The sequence below is a fragment of the Triturus cristatus genome, chromosome 1_2 (genome assembly GCF_964204655.1).
Source record: "Triturus cristatus chromosome 1_2, aTriCri1.1, whole genome shotgun sequence".
Taxonomy (NCBI): Eukaryota; Metazoa; Chordata; class Amphibia; order Caudata; family Salamandridae; genus Triturus; species Triturus cristatus.
This window is the reverse complement of record NC_140580.1, coordinates 817,766,813-817,784,666: the sequence shown is the minus strand read 5'-3', so window position 1 is coordinate 817,784,666 and position 17,854 is coordinate 817,766,813. Positions and strand designations below refer to the sequence as shown.

The 17,854-nt window shown below is 41.1% G+C and overlaps 1 protein-coding gene across 1 annotated transcript in view; it reads left to right on the top strand.

Moving 5' to 3' along the window:
* The window catches only part of NPHP4 (nephrocystin 4), a 969,441-nt gene that overhangs the window by 893,317 nt on the left and 58,270 nt on the right, over window positions 1-17,854 (top strand). Inside the window, exons 26-27 of the mRNA XM_085608868.1 lie at window positions 4,656-4,741; window positions 14,153-14,324. Of these exons, the coding sequence (XP_085464994.1) occupies window positions 4,656-4,741; window positions 14,153-14,324 (258 nt within the window). The remainder of the gene's footprint in view (window positions 1-4,655; window positions 4,742-14,152; window positions 14,325-17,854) is intronic.

The window sequence follows — 17,854 nt, the reverse complement described above, 5'->3', positions numbered from 1 at the left end:
TATAACGGAGTAAGCACCACTGAGCTGCTAGGCAAGTCTCCAGTAACACGTTTGGCCACACAACAGCAACATAAATACTAGCTTGTGTAAAATGCAAGTTTAGTATGCTTCCCTTGCCAGCGTGCACCCACTAGATGCCCTGATTTGTGTGGGGGTTACTTTACCCCTCTGACTTCAGTCATTATTGGGCATATAATGCCTAGGACTAGCAGCCATGACAGTTATAACACATTATTACACTATGCTTTTAATTGTTGTCACTCAAGTTAATGAAGTGGAGAACCTGGTAGGAGACCGGGAACTAGTGTTAATATATATAGATTTACCATGCGCATGAGCCCATTGAAAGTTGTAGGCTTTCAGTCCCTCCCATTAATGGCCCCCCAACATTTTTCCTACCGGAGGTAAACATTTCAGTGAGAAGTTGCACAGGTCTGTTGGAATCAAGTCATGAAATAGAAATCAGTAATAAACTTTCCAAGCAGACTCCATAACAGTTGGCCATAGTAATTCTGGAACATCAAAGAATATAGCAAAGCAAAGGAGTCGTAATCCATGCTGGTGTATTGGAGACATGATTAGTCTTCTGAAACTTGCTATTGTTAGTTTGTGCTGTTTCATTTAGTGGTGAGTTCCACCCTGAACAAGCTTATATCAGTTTGGCAAACATTATGAGCATACAAGGCTTGCAGAGTCCAACTTCCATTCAGTTACACTAAGGAAGCATTCTCCCCTAACTCTGTGATTTTCTATAAACCCACTGATACAAGGGTAGATACTGTCACTATGGCTTCAAATGACTACAGCTATAAAGATAGCCCCAATTTTATTGTACTTTATTTTTGCATTTTTCTATAGTGCACTTCACCAAAAGCTCTCAGCATTCATTACAGTGAACAAATATGTGAATAAGCATCACTTACAAAACGTTTTAGGAAGTATAGTAGACAACATGCTAGGTATGAACTAACCAGGATGAGACATTTCAAGGGAAGATTTTGTGAAAGAACTGAGACTCCAGGGAGATGGGGCTAGATCTGAACAGGTCGACTAGTGGTGGAGAAAGTGAAGTAGAAAGGCGAACCTAAGAATATTTAGCAGTAAAATCTGTGGAGGAGTGACAAATAAGAAAAATCAGGCAGAAAGGAGGCTGAGAAGATTATCACAAACAAAAGTCTACCTTAAATATAAGTTAAAAAAAGGTTTTCAGTTCAAAATTTGAGGGGGTAGCGCTGAAGAAGACTTGAATTTTTATGTCTCCAGGGCATGTTCCGGAGATTATTAGAGATGCCTTATAATCAGATGGTGCAACGCATTGTATTCAGGTATCTGCATGTGCATGGCTTTGTAGGTAAAGCAAGCCTTTACTGGGAGCCAGTACATGTCTTTCATCACAGGGGTAATGGAATCATTTTCTGGTGCCAAAAATTAGTTTAACTACAGAGTGGATGATCCCCTAATGGGAGATGATGTTGCTGAGGAGATTCCCGTGGGCATAAAATTTCCATAGTCAGGCTTCAAGAGTACCAAAACCTCACAATAAGATGAAAGTCATTTGACTGAAAACGATCCTTAAACTCACAGAGGAAACCTAACATTGCATCAGTCCAATTTTGTGATTCTTCGCCTTTAACTAAATAGCTCAGCTAAATACCATCTAAATTCAAGACACAGTATTATTAGCTGCGCCAGATCTTAAACAAATGCAGTCCCTCCTGTCTCACAGTTCATGCATCATCAAAAGCGTTGGGATCTGGCTTAATACTAGATGTCACTATGAAAAATATAAGAGAGGGCCATACCTGACTCGGCTGGGTCATAGTAAAATAGCTCAGTAACCGCAACAGAGCTTTAAGTGGTAGGTGGATCCTAGTGAGGTTGTTTTTCAGCTGGTGGCCTCTTTGCAGAACCTCTGGCCAGTGGATAGGAAAACCATATATTTGTGAAGGTGCCTGTGTACTAGTGCTGGGCTGAATAATTTGCTGAAGAGCAAATCAGGAGAAATTTGCCTTTTTGTTCAGACCACCCACACCCTCTCCAGGGGCAAATCAGAAAATCACCAACATTTCTTGCCTGGACAGAGGTTTGACTCTCTGATCTGCAAAGCCTACTCTGTGGAGTTGTGGGATGTCCAAAAGAATTCTGATCTCCTGCCTGCAGCCAGTCAAACTGTTTTAACACATAAATCCTTTGAACCAATCAAAGTTGGTCCATGTTTTAAGGCTGTTCTAATTCGCTGCTATAATCCAGTCATTGTTGCGCAGTTGTAAGATATATTCACATGTAATTTTTTCAGTGGTATATGGACTTCTGCAGAAGTACTCCATGCAGTTTAAATAGTGTTGCCTAGCACTGTTCTTTCCCCACAATGTCTTCAGCAGCAACGTAGGCCTATGAAAGTCTCTATAGTATAATTTACCATCCATGCAGTATTTTGAAAAATAAGTCTGTATGTGCTGTAGTAAGAGGGCCAGGGGCAAGGCCAGCATTGTGGCAAAGATATTCTTCTGGATGGATAACTTTACCAAATTCACCTACATGTATTACTTTTGTTACAATTTCTCCTTAACAGCATACTCAGGCAAATCATTGTTCTTCATATTTCCATGAATGTGGGAGACAAGCTCCAAAAATGTGTGGTAGTATACTTTTTTGTGTCATACTCTGTCTTTGTGCATAACACAGCTTCACATAAGTATCTACCTCCTTCCTAGTCTCTTAAATGTCCTGGGAATCCATTTACATCAGGGGAGCAAACAAAAACAAACTCACAACTATTCTCTCTCATATACCCAGTCATACCATGGTTTATCACAGGAGATCCTTGACTCACATGTATATCCTTACATCTCTTAGAATTACAGCAGAGACCCTACTACTCTGGATCTCCATAAGCTTAATTTTTCTATGTTGGTAAGAGAAAATTAGATATATAGCAGCTGACTGTTAAGAACTGAAGTTACGTCCAGGCAGCTTTGCACATATTCTCCTGGTATTCTTTCGGTTTTAAAAACAGTTGTTGTTTTTGTAGGCATCCATCCTTGGGTAGCTTTTTCTTAGTTGAATGCTTGGCCAGACCACTCCTACAGTGCATTTGAGTCTGTTAAGTGATGGTTCTTCAGGTACTGTCCATTTATATTTCACATGGTGAACCTGAACCAATAACCAAAGCAGGAACCCCTGCTGTGGCGCATCTGACAGGACCAGCAGGATAGCAGACGCCTGAACTCCAGCCCCAATTACAAACCGAGTCATACTCTGCTGTGGATTCTGCATTCTTATATGTACTCAAACGTGAAGATTTGTTTTGTTGGAGCACTCAGATTTTTCCCACATAGTTATCATAAATTCTCCCGATATGACGTCCTATTGCTATGGATAGCTGTTCAAGTATTATCCAAGAAGTTGTATCCCTATTTTAATTTCTATTAGATATAATTTTGCAGCTTGTAGATCTTAACATGTGGCTTTTTATCATTTATCAAGATGGACTGTGTTGTCATGCATTGAGGCTAGTCTTTCATGTACAAAATGATGAGATCTTTAGTGTAAAATCAGGTTCTAAGTTGAGGAGTGCTCCATACATAGTTTCAGATTTGGCATGGATTTCTTTTTATTGTTTTCAGGGAAATTGTCCTTGTTTCTGTACATTACCTTTGGCTAGTAAAGCATTCACCTTTCTCACACCATTTTTTCCTTATTGGCATCCTACATTTCAAAAGAACACATAATCCTTGGGAATTGTTATTGTGGAATTATTTGTATGAATTGCAAGCTCCTTTTATTCTTAGTTGAACGTTCCCAGCTGGGAAATAACAGCAGATTTTCCTGCTGAAAATATGGTTATTGGGTCCTTTTTGATGAACAAGATAAATTAGAAAACTGTTTAGTTTTATAGTGAGAGAACTGGCTACTCCCTTTAGTGTTATAATGGCAGACATTGTTTCTTCCACAGCTTTATTTATTGGCTTGTTTGATTGTACATCTTATATGACCCATTTGATATCTATAGGATCCTTTCCACTGGACTGGAGGTATAACAATGCTGTTGCATCTCAGAACATTTCCCATTAAGGCATATTCCATAGTGAACTCAAGTTGACCTATCTTTTCTCAGCTAAGCGCTAGAGATTGGATTTAGCAAAATGTTTGTGCTGTTATTACCCTTCTGTTCCATCACTGATATTCACAGTCTCATCATTTGATCCGTGTGGGGATATGTTTCCCTTTCTAGTGAATGCTTCTGAATATTAATGCAGACCTCATGATGGGCAAGGAAAGGTTATGTACCTGTAACACTACATATGTCACAATGGGAGCAATGTTTTATCTGGACCGCTCGTCTAGTATATAATTCTAAGGGGGCTTGTGAAGTGTCATACCATAAAGGATCCACACAGAAACTTCAGATGTTCAACAAAAGCAGTTTATTTATAAAGCATCTCAGCCATGTATTGCATCAGCCTCTCCAATGGGAGTTGAACCACATCTCATCTCTTGTTCTTACTCAACATTCTGATTTGAATTTTCCATAAGTAGAACGAATAGAGTGAGCTAAAACTAAAGGAAGATACACATGAGCCCTTGTATTTATAGAAAGCAAGATCACTATTGTAAAGAATGCATCGAATTATAGATTTTCTTTCTTCCTTTAGGGTCCAGGAGAACCACAAGATGTATTTTTGAAAGTATCTGCAGGTCCTAGCCCACAGATAAAAAAGTTCTTTGTTACCATCTATACGTAAGTAGATAAATAATTGTTTTAATTGTGTGTAAATTTTTTTGAGGTTTTGATATGAAGCAACCCTCCTTATGAATATTTTATTTAAAATGTATATAGCACTTCTTCACTCTTTATTAGCTGGTATGGTGATATAGCAATGTCATTTGAAGGCTGCAGTCTGAAAATGCTACACTACAGATTAAGTTCTTCTCTCTTCTACAAATACTTCAAACCACAGGTTCCTGTGGTTATAAGTCACATCTGGTGACAGAAGAAAAAGACGGGCAGTGAGGTATATCCTGCGCAAACAATTAGTGATTAAGGCAGTAAAAAAGACAAAAATTAATACAAGGCTTGCATCAAAAGGGAACAAAACAGCCACCACCCAACGCTGTTGCCTACAATTGTAAACAATTGCCACTGTGAAAAAACATTTGTAGTTCCCTGAGCAAACTAAATATATCGTCAGCTTCAATTTCAATTCATAGAAATTATATACGGATCACAGATAAGTATATTAATAAAGGCCTTGTCCAATCAGTATCTTCTTTCTATAGTCTCTGTGATCACAGTCAAGACACTTCTCCTTAGGAGACTTGTTCAAACCGTAGGCGCCTTCAGTATTCAAAAGAGTAATCCAAGTCCATATGTGACTTTTGCAGAAGAGAATATTTATTTCAGTTTCGACAGGTTCAACAGGTCATAAATGAACAGCCAACACGTGTTTCGTCTAAGGATAATATTCCATAAGACTTCCTCAGGGCTGTAATAAACAAATATACAGCACAGTCATTAGTTAAATTCCTCCTAACAAAATAAGTAAGAAGTCCTTACCTAACAGGGGAGGATAACCCGTGTCAGTGTAGAGATCGAAAAGAATCAAGAACCCAAACTCCATCAGGAAGCAGGAAGTGAAACTGAATATCACCAAGTGCAAGAAATGAGGCAAGTTGCACTCTAAGCTGCAGTCCTGCTCCCACTCCTGTTCTCAGGCTTGTACCTACTTCAGTTTTCATCTTGCTTGAAGTGGCCATTCTTGGTAAGTTGAAGACAAAGTTTAGGAACAAACCCCAAATTAACCTGTTCTCAACCCCCTGGTAGCTTGGCACAGAGCAGAGCTTAGAGGCAATGTGTAAAGTATTTGTGCAACACTTCAAACAGTAACACAGTGAAAGCACACCACAAAAGAAGCCCACAGCAGAGTTAGAAAAATATATACTAATTTATAATAAATAAAACCAGATCAAAACGACAAAATCCACTTAGAACCAACTGTGGATATCTTGTCATGCCTGACTGAGACAAAGTTACAAGTTCAGTCTGACAGCGATGGAGTACAGGCTGGCTACAGGCACCCAGTTAGGCCTGCTGAACAAAAGTACCTTCAATCCTGGTTGGCCGAGCGTTGCATGGATGCGTGTCAAAGATGTGTTGTTCAGCCAAGGCAATGCATCTGTTCCAAGATGCGGCGAGGCAGCAGTGTGAGGTCCTGTTGCGTCCACGTCAAGGATCCCATCAACGAGGCTTGCGATGTGAAGTCCTGTGTCAGGGATACGACGCGCAGTCAGGGCAATGTGTCAGTTCCAAAGAGTTGCGAGACTGCGATGAAGTCAAGGCTGCCATCGATGACGGATGCAAGGGCCTGTGCCAGGGAAGGGTCATGCAGCGGTGGTTCTGAAGGTGATGATGGTTGCAGCAGCAATGCAAGTCCTTGCAACAGGGCTAATCCACGCAGCGGGGGCAAAGCATCGGTTCTTCACGGGTTTGCGCCATGCAGCAGAGAAGATGCATCAGTTCCTCTGGCTCCACAGGCTTGCATAGCACCTTTGGCGCACTTCCAAGGGTCCAGGACTTGGGTGAACCCATTTAGCTGGGCAGGCTCACATATGGCAGAGTCCAGGTGAAGATGCATGGTTGTTGGAAGCCTGTTATGTCCCTGAGACTTTAGAACAGGAAGGCAGCAAACTTTCCCTTGGAGTCACTCTGGGTCCCGGGTTCAAGAGATACAGGTCCAGTCCTTCTCACCCAGGAAAGAGTCAGCACAGCGTGAGCCCAGCGGAGTGCAGTCCAGCAGAGTGGCAGTCCTACAGCAGCATATCAGTCCTTCCTGGCAGAGTAGCCACAGGTCCAGAAGTGTACTGAAGTGGTGGTGTCTGAGGCCCATCTTTTATACACTGGTACCCTGGTCCTGGAAGGAGCTTCTAGACAGTGGCTTTGACATACAAAGAATCCCTTGACTCCCCTGCCCTGGCTCCTAGCTGGCTGGAGTGACAATGCAGGGTTGTTAGGCCCTTTGTGTGGGGTCAGGACACAGGCCTATTATGTGTAAGTGAGGCTGTGTCCCGCTTCTCGCTGCCATCCTGCCAGTGAGGGCGCATCTAGTCACACCAAAGCTCCCATTGTGCATGGCTGTCTAGGAGGAATACTCAAAGCCCAACTGCCAACTACACGCAGATATGTGACCTGAGGCAGACTGCAGCCTCCAAATGGCTAAGGCAAGAAAACCGTAAACACAAAAAGATGATGGACAGAGTGCTGAAACTTGTCAAATACTCACCCCCAGTCTAAAAAAATGGTTTAAATCCATTGTTCTTTTGCTCGCCATGCCAACCCAGTTTGGGTCCAGCCATATGTAAATCAGTCTTGACCCTGCTCCCCATGTGAACAGTCCGGCAAAACTGCGAGGCCAGGACCTTCCTGCACCAGAGACAATGGATTTAACCCAGATCTGTGACTGACGGTGAATGTTTGACAATGTTCAGCATTCCGTCCATCATCATTTTGTGTTGCTAAGGCAAGAAAATGCCAACTTTTTAAACGTGCTAAGAAAATTGTAGATTATAGAATGCATTCCTAGTTTAATAATCTAAACAACACTTTCAAATGCTCCAGGCCAGGATTTGCGTGCATACTTTATATGTGTTCTGTCCCTGAACACAACAGTTAGTCAAGAAAATACCAGTGCATGGTTTCACACCAGATTTAAGCTGCACTGCGATGCAGAATGTACAAGTTCAACCAAGTAATCCATGTTTTAACCAAATGTATTCCATTATCCGCGGAATGTACACTTTTGCAGTCAAACAGTAGAATTTCAAACTTTAAATGCATAAGAAATGCCCATCCAGGTGTCTTTCATCGGCACACGTAATGTCCTGTTCATCCTTGGTATTTATACTGCTAACCTCCCAATGCATTTCGGATATGAATGCCCTTCGTCAGGGGTAACTAGAACCAAAAAGAGAGCCAATCAAAGGTAGTAAAGGACCCCAATATGCATATGTGAAAACCACCATGGTGCGTGCTCGAAAAGAATCAAAAGGAATTAAATGTGCTCACAACCTACACCACTACGCGCTAAGCTCCAAAGGTGTGTTCAATCTAAACAAAAGAAAGCTTTAAAGAAAACGTTAAAGAAAATCTACATTGTCATGATCAGGAAATATAAACAACCGAGTGCAGAACTCAAACTAGACGATTAACTCACTGTGTGTACCAGCATGACATCTAAAAGTTTAAAAAGTTCACCCCCATAATCGGCGCCTCCTCCGGGGTATTCAACAGCTCTAGAAAGCTATATAACATAGCATGTATCATCTCTGGGTTGAGGCGGTCATGTGAGAGAAGTGGAAATCAAGAGTGTTTGGTCTCTGACTACACCTTTGGTCTTGGGCAGTGCAGAGGCACCATGTGATTTTGCTGGAGCTTTGCGACATTCGATTGGCTCTGAAGGCCTTCCTTCTATCTATAGAATGTAAGCCGGTTTAGGTTATGAGGGAAGACTCAAACGCCATGTGATACTGCAGCAAGCAGGGTAGTGTGGGGTCTTGGGCCCTGTCCCAGGAGGTGCTTCAGCTCTAGAAGTGGTTGGGCTCCCAGGGGATCCTTTTGATGGCCAAACATTTAGCAGGCTCGCTGATGCTAGGGCAGACAAGCTCAGCAGACCACAGACGACATCTCTATCTTTAGAGGCTTCAAGGTGACTTTGTATTTTACTGATTGTTTTTTTGACTGTACATTATGTTTTAATGGCAAATTCATTTAGTCACAATGGCGATGATGACCCTCCACCTTTCAGGAGGGACTGATTTGGCTTCTCTTCAAAAGGCGAGTAATCTGCGGTTAAATGTATCCATCAGAAGAACAAGATACTTACCTTCAGTAATGCTCTTTCTAGTGGATACCTATCTAACCTCAGTTTGGGCATTTGGTATCTTAAGTACTAGGTTATTGATAGGCAGATCTGATGATTTTGGAGTGGTAGTTATTGTGGTGAAGATTATTTGAAAGTATTTGGTACATGCTCATTTTCTGTAATTTAGTCGTGAACACTACTGATGAAAAACAAATGAATTCTATAAATGTTTTTAGAAAACTTGCTCAACTCTATTTGTAGAGTGTTTAAACCAGTCACCTACAATTATTTTATTGTATTTATGTTCTGGCACACAGACTGATTATCACCAGCCAGTGGTCTTGTCTTGATGAATAGCGAGATATTGCATTGGTAGGCTAAAATATGTCAGACACATAAACTGCCTACTGAGTGTCAGGCCTTTAAAAGTTTGTCTAATGCCTAAATGTTTTTTTAGAATATTAGTTCTCACCGTTGTTGCTGCTTTTACATTTTATGTTTTGTAAATTATGCTTGTATACATCATTGCAAGTTGTGTTTGTATGACAAACATATGTGAATATTCATCTTGAGGATTCAGTCAGTTAATGGCTTATCTCCCCTTTCTCTGTCTGAAACTGTGTCCTAGCACTTACACTCCTGATCAATGCAATCTGTCTGTCATATATGCACCTCTGTTCCTTGCATCCAGTCTCTCTATCGCTCTTTCCACCTTCTTGACCGTTTCACTGGCATGCTTCCCTCTCAACCTTAAGGCCATTTCTTCCTAATCAGTCTTCATAATTGCCTTGAAGATTAACCTCCTCACAGACGAGCACACTTAACTCTGCCAATAAAAACTTGCCAGCATACCCAATACTCAGCTGATCTCCTTTCCCCACCCACCTTAAAATGTCTGCAGTTCCCTCTTATAGAGTTATATATGTATAACCTATATATGTGTTGTGTCTTCCTTTGTCTTCATTCACCATCCAAAATCCTTCAGCTTGAACCCCTTCAAGTAACCATTCAGCCAATACCATCATAAAATACAATCTAATTTGCTATGCGCTGGTTGTTTTGTTGTAGAAAATCTGTTGCTTGTCTGTAAATAACTAACAATTACAAGTAGATAACACGTTGGCTGTAAATATTCAATATAGGCTCTCAATATATTTGGGTATTCAGGTTGTTCATTCATGTGATATTTATGAGAAGATGTTTGCGAAATGAAATAATAATTTTCTCCCTGCAGTCATCATGTATATAATTAGGCTGTCCGGTTTTAGGTTTAAACCTATAATAACTGATAAAACCCCACCAAAAGGGAAATAAACCTCACCAGTGTAAACATATAAACACTGAAAAAACACCTGCACAACCACAAAATAAATGCCATTCAAAGAAAGGAAAAGAAGAGTGAGAGAGTCATTTTTTTTCTTCCTGAAGGGGCCAATACAATATAACTTTGTGATACAGGCTAGCAGGAAGAAAGACTGGGCTAACATTATTCTGCTTGAGTTTTGTTGTTCAGGGAAGTCACAAAAATATTGTTTCTTCTTCCTTTTGCTTTTTTCGGTTTTGTGGTCTTTGGTCTTAAGATGCCGGGTTAAGAAGCTTGTTTTATGTCTTTTTCCATTATTTTACAAACTGTAAAGAATCTGGACATACCAAAATCATATTTGATATTTTGGCTGATTTTGAATCTTTCACTGATAATTAAAATGGCTGGTTTCATAAGAATCTTTCCCAATATGTGCCATCACATTTACCCACAGAAAATGGGTAAAAACCCTTAATACATCAGCCCCCAGTTTCTAGTGAGTCAGTATTGATAGTATGATAGTAGGTTAATTGCCAACACCCCAGGCTTTGAACATTCAATGCAAGGTTTAGTGACCAGTATATGTGAAAAAAGAGTGTTATCACCAAGCATATGGGATAGTGGTGAAAACGTGACACCAGACTTTTGAAAAAACTTGGAACGCAGTGTCACTTGGAATGCTGCTGCTATAAGGTTCTTTCCAAGTTCAACAAAGATTGGAGTGATATTGTTTGTATTTGCAGTGATTCAGCTACGTATATGAAAAAGCTGGGTGATGACCTGACAAAATCGATACCTGAGCTGAAGTACTTCCGTGTAAGAGGTCCTTGCCACTTGTTAGATGGTATGCTGAAAGCATCTTTACAATCTTCAGAGTTAAGGAAGAATTCCATTAACTTTTTACTCCATTCTGGTGCACTGTTTTGTTATGCGCGGGAACTAAAACACAATTATTTCTCATTTTGTGCTTAATGTGGCATCAAAGAAAGAGTCATCCCAAATGTGTCACTTAGCTGATGGTCCTCAGTCCAAGGGGCTGTGAATGCTATATTATCCATGTGGCAACCGTTTACAGAATATTTGCTGAGTGGTGATGCCAAAGGCAAGAAATGTGAAGATCTTTGGTCTCATATTGATAGTGATGTGAAAAAGGTACACTGTACTGCATTCTTAGATTTGTACAGGAAAACATAACTGCTTTAGTGGTCATAATAAAAAAACACTAGAGTCTGAAAACACCCTTGTCTGCCTAGTGTTCAGCATAATTGGTGTATATGCAAAACTTCTCCTTGAGAGTAGGCTAGGCGACACGCTTAGTGACTTTGGAAATGCAACATGTTCCATGTTAGAGTGCTTGCCACTTGGTAAGCAAAGCAATGTTGAAGAGCATTTTGGGAACTTTTATTTTATAATGTATGAGAAATGGCTTTCAATGATGCATAGAAATGTCCCTTCACCAACCATGGCATTTGAACTCTATAAAACCTCACTGTGGTACTCTCTTACAAGTTCTAGATCTCTTCCATCAAGGGGAATTTTCTCCGTAGTTTCAAAAGTGCTGCTTCATTTTTGACCGCCTCAATTACTCTGAGGGCATAAGCGCCCAGTTCAACGCAAATGTTGCAAAACCTGCCCAGAGAATCGCAATCTTCAAGGGCACCAGTATTGGCCGGGAAAGCTATGTCAGTGGCCAGAGATAGCCAGTCAGTCAGTCAGAACAACTTTATTTCGCCAGAGATAGCAAAATGTGTACTGGCTGTTTTGGCGTTGCCTGTCTCAAGTGCCAATGTTGAGAGGGCCTTTTCCCAGAAAAAGGTTTACATGGGAATAAAAGAGCGAGTGCACATGACCAAATTCTCACTGAAGAAGTATTGTATGGTGTAGTGCAATAAGTTTGATTTGCCTAAAAATGTATTGGGATCTTATATACACTGTAAGTACACTGTCTATATACCATGCACAATCAGTGCAGAAAGCAAGCATTAATAAAAGCAACACTTTCCATAAACACCGGAAAAACACTGTTTCTGTTATTTTTAATGGCGCGAAAATGCGTAACCACTGATGACCACTTTTAAGGTTTTGAAATCACTTGAAAACACTGGAAAAAACCTTACCAGAATTTACCAAAAATAGAAACTGAAAACAGGAAAGCCTATATATAATCTATAAACCTCAACTATGTTTGGAGTGAAATCATTATTTTTAATATCCGCTGTTGTTTGATAATATCTTCTGTGGCATTGCACTTTATGTGAAAGTCATCTAGAGGTAGTTGCTATTGTCCCTAACACTTCTCTACTAAATATACCATTATAGAAGTTTCATATTCGATGGAATGCCTCTGAAGAGGGCTTCTAGCCACATATGATCTGGTTATAATGTCCATTTGAAGGTCAAGGTCCAATTGTTTGCCTGAATGCAATAAAATATGGCAGAGATTGGGGCTACCTCTGTATATACAGGGGAGTGGAAAAAAAACAATATCTACTTGTCCAAGGGACAGGATGCTTCAGAAATCTACTGTCTGAGTTGAGAAATTATGGCTGCATTCTCATTACTCTGATAATAGTTTCTTTGATCGTGTTAAGGCTCATGTTATATCAGGATTTGGATTCTAGCAAGGCTCTGACATTGCCACCTTGCTGCTCATCTACATGTAGGGGCTGGAAGTAGGCAGAAGACAGTAGAACCAGGTTTTAAATGCCTTGCAAGTTTGTGCATCCAAGCAAACTAACATTTCTAGGAAATTCATCAATTTTTCTCTGTTGGCACCCTACACTGGGAAAAGTTGGAAGTATATTCTCGACAAGGGCTAAAGTAATACTTTCTGAGTGGTTTAAGGAAAATGTGCAATCTCCAGTTAAAATTTGGCATGAGCAAGTACAGTTTCCAGACCTACTTCTGTAAGCTCTTGTAAATTATTTCAGTTTTGTAAACCTGCATCAGTTCCAGGACATATCCCTAGGTGTGAACTTTTGGGATTTTTTAAAAGAATTCCACCCTTAATTTATTTTCTCATTGCAAGTAAGTTTTTCTCACTGATTCTCCTGTACTAATCTTCTTTTAATATTAGCATACATCAGACAGGCGCTACTTTATGATGTGTCAGACAAATAGTATTTAAAGTTGCACAATAGTTTAGCAAAAAGTTGTTGTTTTTTTCAAGTTGCAAAATCATGTCAAGCAAACAATAACCAATCTTGATTCCATGCTTGTAAATGTGTTTGCCTATAATCAGGAAGCAATCTGTAAATATTAAAGACAGCCTCAAATAGTTAAATTGCAAACACATGTACACTCTTTTATACAGGAACGCTGTCAGTAATGCAAGCTGAGCTCACATCTCACTACATTTCCCACTTAAGCGCTTGTCTTAAGAGTAAAGGCTTTGCATTAATTAATTACGTATAGAGATTTATACAATTTTACATATAGAATCAAATCTTACTTTAGTTACAGACAATCCTCTTTTTTAGATCCATACTGTGGTACTATAACCTGGAAGCTGAAGGGTTTGTAATACAAGGGTTGGGCCTATTTGTCCAGCAGCCAAAATAAATATGATACCATGTTGACCTTGACTCCACTCAATATGTCATGGTCATTGACCAATAGTAATTCCACAACTCGGGTATATTCTACTGATGTCAAAGTAAGTTCTGAAAATATTTGATTTCCTCGCCAAGCAGCATCTGTGGGTTATTTAATCCACCTGACATTGCATGTTCATTTTCCTGTCTACTGAAGTCTTGCAAAAGATACAGCAGAAATGATCTACATTTGAACAATTACAAATGGTAGTTTGTATGAATTGTGAACATACATGCAAAAATGTAGTTCCCAAACTGACAGCACAGCAACTAAGTAATAGTTTTCAGTGTAACTGACACTAGACATGTTTTCAAATGTGCAACATTTTAGTTGACAAAACCTGTAATATGCACAATTGTGCCCAGCCTTACTTGTCTGATTACTTTTTCTAATACAGGGATCCCTGGCTCGCTGCTCCAATTCAGATCTGGCAGTTTTATGTTCATTCCTTGCAGCGTGTCGATATCAGCTGCATCACTGGGCAACTCACCCGCCTTTCTCTGGTTTTACGGGGTACCCAGGCCGTCAGAAAAGTGAAAACTTTCACCTCACATCCACAGGAACTCAAGGTAAAGAAACACTTCAGAAGATGCATGTTTTCTTATTCTTTTCTCTCACCATAATTTTTCCTGACTTCCAAAAATTTTAACAAACGCATTGTCAGTTGATTACCTAGTATGTCCTTTCTTGCTGAAGTGATACATTAAATTCTGCACCATTTTCTTTTGGATACTTCTCCTGCATATTCCTCACTTAGAATACTCCCCAGGTGCCAGGCTGGATTCAGAATACCTTTCTCCAAGCAGTGCTCACGTGCGTCGCTAGGTAGTGCTGTGTAGCTCTGCGCCGACTCCACACCGACCCAGAAGAGACAGAGCAGAGTGCTATATAAGTGCTACCCCTAAGTGCTGTCAGTTCCTTTTCTTCTGTGCCTTTCGACATGGAATCGGAGCTCCACTCCCAACATTGTTTGTTTTTCTGACAACTGAATGATTTCAAAAGTGTACTAGGGAAAGATGTCCCCACCCAAAACAACTGGTTTCATGTCAGGCCACAAATGTAGAAAGCAGATGTTGGTAACAGATCTGCATGGGATGTGTTTTTGGTGTCTGAACTTGGGGTCATGGTTCTGAATAGCACAATATGTGCACCTTTACGCATCTGAAGGAGATCCTAGACTGGGAGGCGAAGCTGTATGAAGCCAAACACAAGAAGTGGTTTTGGCCTTCGCGTAGGTCCAAGTCTCGGGATGAGGATTCGGTCCCGATCCTAAGCCTGTTCCCATAAATGCTCAAATTTGTGCTTGAACTCCAGAGGTAAGTCCAAGCACAAGCATAAGAAAGTAAAGTGGAACTCGACCCCATCCCTCCACTCTGACTCCAAAGAAAAGGTAGGAGGCCACATGTTAGTCACACCCTTTCAAGGTCTCTGACCACAAAACCGATTCCTCGCCTTCTCCCCATATCCCCATATGGCCTTAAAGGAGGCTATGAGGCAAATAGTCTGTGCGCTCCAGACTATTTCTAGTGCTCCTTTAGACCCCAAGGAATTGCGGAGGCCCACAGCGGGGTACAGCCAGCGTATCTATTCCTGGTGCCATCTGTCCCCTGAAACCTATTACAGGGCCCATACTGTCCCTGGTACACACTTCATCTCCAGCCCTGAGATCCATGGCGGTCCCTGCAACACCATCGACAATGTTGACAACACCATCACCAGTGTTGACAACACCATCACCAGTGTTGACACCATCAGCACTAGATAAGGACTTCGTGCTGATGCCATTGTTGTACCCTTGACCGATGTCATGCTACAAAATTACAAAAGCTCAACCTGTCATCATGGAACTTGACGCCTCTGCCATGTCGCACTTATTAGCAGAGGCACCGTTATCTTTTTGGCCATGACTCTGATCCTATGCAAGAGAAGGGGTCACTCCAAGATGTTGATGATGGCCGTGATGGGGATGGCTTGATCCCCCTTTACTATTTTGATGATGCCTTATATATTCATTTGCAGAATGCCAGGAGGCTTCACACCTCACCAGAGACAGAGCTTAATTCCCCACTTGGGTCTTCTAATGGAATTGAATGCCTCATTTGCGGTGGATGTCCCGAGGGCAGCTGAAGCATTGCAGCTGCCCTCCATTTAGACCAAACTGAATGTCCTTACAGTGAGCTGACAGCCTGTCCATCTACTTCTGAGCCCTTGCTTCCCTTTACCAACTTTAGTGTGGCTGAAGACTTAGTCATCTTGGCATTCCTCTGGCACAAGGCATTTTGGGCCTGTTTGCAGGAAGGCAAGCAGGAACTACTGAAAAAGTGGGTAGGTTTGCCCCTGTAGACATTCAACCTGTTGGTTAGGTAGTGCCCATGAGTCACCACTACCCACCAGGTGGTGGCGGGCATAAATAATGCACTTCTCTGGACCTTTTAAAGAACACACAAAGGACTGCACCTCCTGTTTGATACATGTGAGGGGACCTGAAGGGTTAGGCCTGCTCCCACATGTACCCAGGACAAAGAAGTGGACTCCTAGGATCAGTTGGCTGACCCCATGTGGCTGCAGGGACACGACAAGCGGCAAGAGGCTTTTTTCCTTAAGTGCTCACCAACCTGTAGCAACTGGACCTGGACTGGAACCTGCTGTTGGCCTCTCTCTGACACCCTAAGAGTCTCCAAGTGTCTCCTCTGAGGTCCTGGGGGCCTTAGAAGTTTACTCCTGTGGTTGTTTGGGCACTAAAAGGCTGTTTGGAAACTTTTGAGAACTTTACTTCCAGAGCTTCAGCTGGACTTACTGGAAAAAGGTATCTGACTGGCAAATCCACAGCATCTGATTGGATTTCATCTTCATCCCGCTTAAGAGTTCCCACACCTACAAAAACATGACTAATGCCATTCTGCGGATGGACAATTACCATTTAGAAATCTCTAAAACTCCAGAGCTCCATGTGTACCCTCCTGCTTCAGGAACCCGGCCTTCGTATCCATGGTGGCAGCTATCATATCTGCAGCGGCCTGTGCTGGGAGGATTTTTCTTCTAAAAAAATGGCAACATCAATTTCTGCATTAGTACCTAGAAGAAATCTCAACGTTTTCTTTTTAAAGAAGTGACTAAGTCTCTTTCTGAAGTGGGTAATTTTGACTTACAGACTTTCACAGGGATTGATCCAATTTGTGTATATGACTTGGGCCCCATCACGATCCACCTAAAATTGTGCCTAGGTATCGATCTACTGCTTCCATAGACTATCATTGGCTATTAGTGCTTTTTGGCGCTATGTTTAACTAAATCTTTAATTCATATCCATTTATATCTTTCAATCTTTAATTCAATATTTTAAAATGTAATTATCATTCACTATTTAATTAATACTTGATTCCCTTCATTGTGTTTGTCCATTTGATGTCATTTGATTAATACATTGCTCTCTCTATTATTAACTAAAGTGGGATTTTATTGTGTTGTGTCTTCAACATTGTAACTGTTTTGGTGCTTCTAAATGTTTTAGACATTTTCTTTAAGTTAAATCTGTTTGCTCTGTGCCATAGCTACAAGGGGTTGTAGTTATTGTTAAACTACTGAAACATGTTACTGGACCCAACAGTTTAGTGATTTATATTACTTGTGGTGGACCTCCATCCACCCTAACTAATAAATCTACTAGATACGTCAAGCTGTAGAATTCTTACCTCAGAATTATCACCAGACATCAGACTGGATCTGAACATTCTTGAGCAATACCCCTGCTTGCTGCGCCGGAAGTATTGTGGGCTGTGCATATATATGCCCCACCCCAGCATGCTGACATCAGTTCTTTTCGGACCAGTCAGTGGATTTCCAGAGAAAGACTACCCCCCAATGAATTTTTGACTGACCTTTTTTCAAGCTACTTTTGAGAAATAAATTATTCTGCCTTTTCTCAGGATTTCCCCTAAGAAATCAGAAGGCTTTAAACGCTCTGGTGCCTGTCACACTTGCTTTGTTTGTGGTGCTTGGAGCAGGAGCACAACTCCGAGGCCTGTGAGGACTGCCAAAGGTGCTTAGGAAATGTTTCCCTGTAGCTCCTCGGTGCTCCACGTCAGGTGCCTCCTCAACG